Below are 7617 nucleotides of genomic sequence, written 5' to 3' on the forward strand. Positions count from 1 at the left end.
TACAAGATTTTCTAAATCTTAATACAAATATCGCTGGACTTCTTCAGTGTAATTTTGGTATCGAGCAATGACAAGAGCATAGGAGGTAATATAGAGCGGGCCCTAATCCGGTGAAAATAATTCAAAATCTATTACTTGTTCCGCCTGCGTCGTTATTTCAAGGACAAGACTTTGTATGGTCAGTAAGAGTGAACGTGGACTGCGCAATCATGGGAAGAACTGATATAAATAACCTCTGCAGCATGTCCGGTAAAAATCTTGGGATGGTATTTCTTTTCTTCGGAGAACATGCAAATAAACACAATTACGCTCAGGAGCTTGAGAATACTCAACGGGGATGGTAGATAGCAGACAGAGTACGATCGACCAGCGATCTTCAATCACCTTTTGTCCGGTGATCCGAAAGGATCACGTGCTAAAAGAGAACTCACAACCTTATTGCTGATGTGGTTTCCGAGATAGAAGCAAAACCTCATAAGATTGTTCTTATTTGCGTGATTGTTCTTATTTGCGTGTCCAACTTTCAGACGCTTATCATTTTGCATAGAGATTAGGATTCTATGGCATTGAGGAATCAATCATTGATAAACTATCTGACAGTATCCGGATTTAACCCTGCTTAGACCTGATGCTAAACATGGGAAGCACGAAGCCTGCACAACGGAATTTTAAATTGACAAATTAAGGAATAGTGATTTAATACCATACTATGGATGCGTCATCCTCCATAGGGGCTCAACCACTGTCAAATTGTTTCGAGAAAATCTGGTTTTGGTTGGTTTGGTTGATTGAAGCTGGCTTGCACTCAGTTTTTAGAGACGCAGATATACAAATGCTGGATGACGGACAAAGAAGTCAATAAGAAACCTCTTGTCTGGGTCATCCAACATGGCGGCGATGACGTAATTATTACTAAAAGATTACTCAATTTCAAAGCAAATTAATAGGCCACTTTGGAAAATACCATAATACTCTTTGTTTATCCACCCAAATTTTGCATAAGCATTGTTTTTGTTTTCTCTTGGGACCATTGTAAGTCCCAAGAGAAACTGGAAACAATGCTTATGCAAAATTTGGGGGGGACAAACAAAGAGTATTATGGTATTTTTCGAAGTGGCCTATTATAATTTCAAATGCTAAACGACAGCTTAAATTTAAAAAAAAGGAAATGCTTATTCACAAAATGAAGAAGGCCAACAGAAATCCTCAGAATTTTAGAAACGACAGATTGGCAAAAGGAAGCCGGTGAAAATTACACTCGAGAACGTTGTAAGACTTTCCGAAGGCCAAATTACAGATGAAAACGCAAAAACGCTGAAACCTATATGATTTAGAAGTTGACTAGCCAAATAAAAAATGGAAATGAATTTTGTACAGAAAATACTAACAGAAAAATGATTTCCAGAAAACGGAAATATAACTAAAGCGTAACTGTATGCAACTAAATCTTAATGGAAAAAAAAAAGACTGGCACCTTATTTCTTTATTGTATAAGTAAGTACTGTTGTGTTTGTTTCTGTTTTATTTATTTAGGTATCTATTTATTTGAGTATTTATTTTGATTCTTCCTCAGTGTTCTCCAGAATCAATTAATGAACTTAACTATTTAATTCGTTAAATTCTACTATTTACTCTTTAAAATACGACGGGTGAAATGAAATGTAAGTACACAACTCGCAGTATGCTGTCTGCAGGTTGTGCAAGAATTTAAAATAATGTAAAATTGAAAGATATTAATAAAAGTTGTTTCTGTTTGTTTGTTTGTTTTTTGTACCCGTTTTATGGGTTTTGCATGCAGTCATTCTTGTTTCAAATTCTGAACGGAATTTTCAAAAGCCTACAACGTGTTCGAGTGTTGCGACCATACTGCGACTTTCACAAGCTATAGGTTAAAGGCAGAGGCTCTATTTTCGCATGTACTTCAAGCAATGTCTCGGCAACAAAAGATTTACACAGTCGTTCTTCAAATCTGTTAAATAGGTAGCTGTCGTTTTCATCTTTTGCCGGCCGCTTAAAGGGGTAGTGCCGCGCTATTTTAGTCAAACTTCAAAACACTAAAAGAGGTCCTTGTATCAACGAAAACCGAAAAAATAATGTTGTAGTTTTGTTACCAATTACTACGAAAGTGCACTGAAGCTATTCTTCGTTGTTTGCGGCCAATGATGGAGAGGATGGAAATGGATCGAGACTTGAATAAACTGGCCAGTTTTTTTTCAAGTTTGGAGACACAGAGTCTCTTTAGAAAGACACCAAAAATTTACTATGCGAAAAGCTCTTCGTGCCATAAATATATTTCAGACGTTATCAGGAATGTTGTACGTGTGAGCTTAAGTACTAATTTATGTTTTTACCCATTTTGACCTACAAACAGCAAATTTAGAATGACACTGCCCCTTTAAGCTCTGATAATAGATCTTTGGACGTTGACGATTACAAAGGCTGTAACTCACTTGTTGCAGTTTGTCCTCAGTGGCAAGTAACCTTTACATTTTGACATTGGCCGTATTTATACTAGAGGACGTCAAGACGCATTAAACGTCTGGCCGTAAGTGCGACTAATATAAATGCGGGACGCCCTTAACTTCGACGGCTAGAAATCAAATTCATGATTTACTGGGATCTAATCACCAAAGAGACTGTGTGCCCTTCATTGTAAAGTCCCAGTTTAGTGCTGATCGTCTTTATACTAGACGTCTGAGACGACTAAGACGTCTGTTAAGTGCTTCGTTTAGACGTACTTAACTTGAGACGTTTAATGCGTCCACCTTATTTCCCGTATTTATACTAGTCGTTTAAGACGCCTGAGACGTCTTTCACGTCCCCAAGTACCAAGAAAAAGGACTCTCAAGACGTTGTCCCTCAAGGCGATCTATAATCCCTTCAGTAATCTGCACATAGTTGTCTCGTTCAATTTGGTCTCGCTTTCCATGTTCCTTTAATTCCCGTAAATTTAATCGACGTGCCTCATAGATGCATGTCGATATTAGAGATTTTATTTCGTATTTTTGAGCGTAGACCAACATACCCAACACGTCGTACTCTTTCCTGTTTTTGACCATAGAAATCATGAGATTAACACACTTCTGAACAATGGAATCTATTTGATATTCATGAGCAAGTTCAAACAGGAAGTAGCAATTTCTTTGGGTGATTAGCTTTTCTTCTAGGGACGGATACATGATCTGCAACATTTCCTCGAATTCGTTTGCTTTTTTCCCGGGAAGCAAGATGTCAGTGATATATTTCTCCTTGAAATCTGTTGCGAACATTCTCTCGAAGACAGGAGACCAAAATGCAAGAGTGCTTCGATGAACGTGGAATCTTTGATCTTCAACAACAAGGACGACATCACTGAACTTCCATGGCTCTGAGAAATGTGAAGGGTAACTTGTACTAGCCGCCATTGTCTGCTAAATGTAATCGAAATAACTGGATTAAAGATTTAGCTCCTTTGGTGGGCTCAATATGGACATCAGTTGAAGTAATAAATTGCAAGATTGTCACCAACAATCGACCACGTGATATCGCTTGATAAGTCCAGCGAAAAGGAAATTGGAAGCAAGATTCCTGCGGCCATTCTAGGTCGTAAGTGTATGGTAGTTCAGCGCGTCATGTAAAATTGGTTGATATATCTTACCACGACAAGAGAAACTGTTTACCATGCGATCCAACATTATCTCTTCCCCCGCGCCTTTTGCCGGAAAGGGAAAGGGGATGAGGGAAGTTTTGGATTTTTGTGTCAACATTTTGTGGCAGTACACTGTAAGTGCACTACACACTATGCCACCGGGTTGTTAGAGTGTAAGAGCGTTAAGAGTCAAAGTAAGTCCGTGGTGGCAATAGGCCCGCAGCGCGTGAGAAAATAAACAGGTCTGTTGGAAGCGTTCTTGATTTTCAAAAAATGAGACCCAAAATCGGCAAAAAGCAGCTTCCAATTCCAAAACGATGGAATTACCTGGTGATAAGTAACCACGTCTAGGAGAGTGCATTTTTGACTTTGCAGAAACAATGGTCAACCTCAACAGTTGGACGATTATGATCTTTGTGTTGAATTCCCACATTTCTTCTCGAACTTTAAAACACTTGAAAGGAAAAACAAACAAACTAACAAAAACAAAGACCCATCATTTCAAGTGTCACAGAGATGTGTCCTTTGTTTCATGACTTGTGACACGCAAGTTAACTTGATCATAGGCTGCCGATGAAATTGATATCACTTTCGATTTTGTGCTTTACTTGTTTAGCCAAAGGTACAATAGAAAAATTGAACGTAGCAAAAATCTCACCAAATGTTTTTCGCTGATCGCAACTTTTTATATTCGTGGCACAAAATTTACGTTGTTTTCATGTCTCAAATTTTGATTCTAATAGCTTTTTTTATTCTCAATAGACACTACCTAAAAACTTCCTTCTGCTGTATCAATATTTATTTACTTTTGCATCAATAGTTGTTTTGCATAAAACACGCTAACAAAATCTGTACCTTGCTTAGTTCGCATTTTTGAGCGTTAAAATAGAATTTTAGGTGTTATGTTTCTGAACCGCGAAGTCGTATATTTTGAGGCCTCCCTAATTTAGTGAACTTTTGTCGTGGAAAGCTGTCAAACACTCTGAGTACACCACTTTAGCTTCTTGAAAGAAGAAATTAAAGGGAACTTCGTGTCAGCCTCCAAGTCAATGTTTGTAGATTCCCTTTTATTTTCTTTAATCTTTCTGGGTGTACATGAAGTATTTCACTAGTAACCACACGTCTTCTGAGGGGGCTATTCATCTAAAACATCTACCATAGCTGCACTATAATGATTTACGATACCAAAACAATATCGTGTACTATTAGGGCTACATAGTCTATTACGCAAAGACAACTTGAATCTCCTGGAAAACAAAACGCAGCTCAGTTGACAGTTAACAGGAATAAAGCACTTTGTCAAGTTACTGCACTACCACATGTACGCAATGCTTGCCTATTTTTACAAATGGTTGCAAGTTAAAGCAATGTTTCGACTACGGAAAGACTTCCGCAGCGCACCTTGCACTTTGCGTCATTTAAATACCTAGTCGTTGAAAAAAAAGGGGCCGTAAAGCTATACAATACACCAAGTTTATTATTAGGAAGACAACATTCATAAAGTTTGAAACTCACTTTTTGCAGTCGATCCCGGAACCAACCTTTTCTCATACTTCTCCTCCTACGTTGTTCCTCAAGACGATCTATAATCCTTTCAGTAATCTTCACATAGTTGTCTGGTTCAATTTGGCCACGCTTTCCATGTCCCTTTAATTGCTGTAAAGTTAATCGACGTGCCTCATAGATGCATGTCGATATTAGAGATTTTAACTCGTACTTTTGAGCGTAGACCAACATACTCAACACGTCGTCCTCTGTCCTGTCTTCGACCATAGACACCATGAGATTAATACTCTTCTGAGCAACGGAATCTATTTGATATTCATGAGCAAGTTCAAACAGGAAATAGCAATTTCTTTGGGTGATTAGCTTCTCTTCTAGGGATGGATACATCATCTGCAACATTTCCTCGAAGTTGCTTGCTATTTTTCCGCGAAGTGAGATTTCATCGTTATCTTTCTCCTTGAAATCAGTTGTGAACATTCTTTCGAAGACAGGAGACCAAAATGCTAGAGTGCTTCGATGAACGTGGAATTTCTGATTTTCAACAACAAGAACGACATCACTGAACTTCCATGGCTTCGAGAAATGTGGAGAGTAACTTGTAGCCGCCATTTCGTGTAGTTGGACTCTTAAAGTACTGTTAAATGTAATCGAAATAACTGGAGTTATGACTTGTCGGCTCGTTTGGTGGGCTTAATATGGATGTCTGTTAAAGTAATTGAAGGAAGATTATGCAAAGAAAAATCAACCACATGACGTCACTTGATAAGTCAAGCGAAAAGGAAATTTGAAGCAAGAGTCCTGAGGCCATGTTATCATATAGGTCGCACCTTTTTCTTTTAATTTGATCGCGTTCAATGGGTAGTATTCCATGTACGGTCCATTCATCAGTTGCAATCTGTCTCTTATTGTTCTCTAAAATTTTGAAGCAGGTTTATATTAGCAGTTCTCGTGTGTATGATAGGTCAGTGACATGAAAGCTCCAGCCAAACCGTTAATGCAACAAAACTGGAAATGACGTAAGTCGAACCATGTCCGTAAAGCTACACCATGTTTGTTGGGAGAAGGTAACAGAATTTTCGTCTCAACGAAAAATTCGGCGAGAGAGCTACCATGGTTATTTAGCTTCTTCTGTCTATGACTTATGGACTCTCAACGTCTTTGCTCCATTACCACGCACAAATGATTACTACAAGTCACGACTTAATTGACCAATCACATCAACGAACAGAGTGTTTATACCATCTACTGACGTTAAATTGAATCACTTGACTCCGAAGATTACTTTCGCTAGGAGCTCATCAAGGGGATCCAGTCTACCATACTTGGCCTAGAGTCAACTTTTTCCCGAGTATTTAGAGATTTATTTATAGAACGCCTCTCTTGGGAAATTTAGTAAGCCAAAGTGTAAGTTTCAAAAGCTAATCAAAACAGAGCAGTCTCACAGTCAACGGAAGTATACTCTTCGCGGGAAAAAAAATTACTCGGGGAAGAGTTGATTCAAGGTATAAGTAGAGATAGAGGCTCCCCTTGATTGTCGAATTATCAGTCAATGTCATCCTGAACAGTCTTTTTCAGTATAGTTAATGCATAGAGGTAGTTATGAATCTCGACAAGACTTTTTGTTTCATGTTTTTGTCCCTATTTTCGGCCTTAACGCTGCACAAAACACACGTTTTTTTTTTTTTATATAAGATAACCAATCAAATAATTCGATTAAATTATGCGCAACTAATTTGCGAACCCGTGCACAAAGATAGCAAGAGATTGTGCTCTGTTAGGGTCAATTCAAAATCCACTGAGACTGTAACAATGTTCTATTTCCCTTTTGAAGATTTTACTGTTTCATAACCTGTCCCTCGATTAACTATGTTTTCAGGAATACACTCAACTTGACGATTCTCTCATTCTCGTTACCAGAGCCTCGGATCAACCCAAGGCTCTGGGAAACTCTGTGTTGGAAAACATGCGCCGAAGGGTTCTCATAGCCAAAAATTGGCTATTTGAACCTTACGGCGCCTGTTTCCTCCTAGTGCTAACATGAATGCACCAATTAGAGACGCTGTTCGTTGTTTTTCTCGAAAACCAATGGAAAGGCACTTTGTTTCAGGGTTCCCCAGAGCTCTTCTCTCCCTCAGTCAGGAGAAGAGCTCTGGGGTCGAGATTGGGATTCCCAATGGGTTATGCTTATGAATACAGGGATATTTTTGCGCGGTTTAAAACCATCCGGAGAAAGTAGATCTTAGTAAGTACTCTTAGAATCCAAAGAGAAAATTGGGGGTAACCATGCAGTTTTGAGAGATAATTAAGCTTCAATTTGAGAAAGAACGCCATACATTGCTTTGTATTTTAAAGCTTTTTACAAATATTATTCAACAATTATCTTTGAAAAATGCGTGGTTACTCCCAATTTTCTTTTTGGATTTCAATAACACTTGTTAAGATCTACATTTTCTGCATAATCATAAACCGGGGCAAAAATACCT

At 38.4% G+C, this 7617-nt stretch overlaps 1 protein-coding gene across 2 annotated transcripts in view; it reads right to left on the minus strand.

Moving 5' to 3' along the window:
• Positions 1-5823, minus strand: part of LOC138002936 (BTB and MATH domain-containing protein 45-like) — a 6748-nt gene extending 925 nt beyond the window's left edge. Inside the window, exons 1-2 of one of the 2 annotated variants that reach the window (XM_068848900.1) lie at positions 5144-5823; positions 1-3407 (exon numbers count right to left, since the gene is read on the minus strand). The exon at positions 1-3407 is cut by the window's left edge and continues 925 nt beyond it. In XM_068848900.1, coding sequence (XP_068705001.1) covers positions 2814-3407; positions 5144-5743 — 1194 coding nt within the window. In that variant the 5' untranslated portion in view covers positions 5744-5823 and the 3' untranslated portion in view covers positions 1-2813. Of the gene's footprint in view, positions 3411-5143 lie in introns of both variants that reach the window. The other variant, XM_068848899.1, reaches the window with a different exon arrangement.
• Between the last annotated feature and the right edge of the window lie 1794 nt (positions 5824-7617).

This window comes from Montipora foliosa, chromosome 5 (genome assembly GCF_036669935.1).
Source record: "Montipora foliosa isolate CH-2021 chromosome 5, ASM3666993v2, whole genome shotgun sequence".
Classification (NCBI taxonomy): Eukaryota; Metazoa; Cnidaria; class Anthozoa; order Scleractinia; family Acroporidae; genus Montipora; species Montipora foliosa.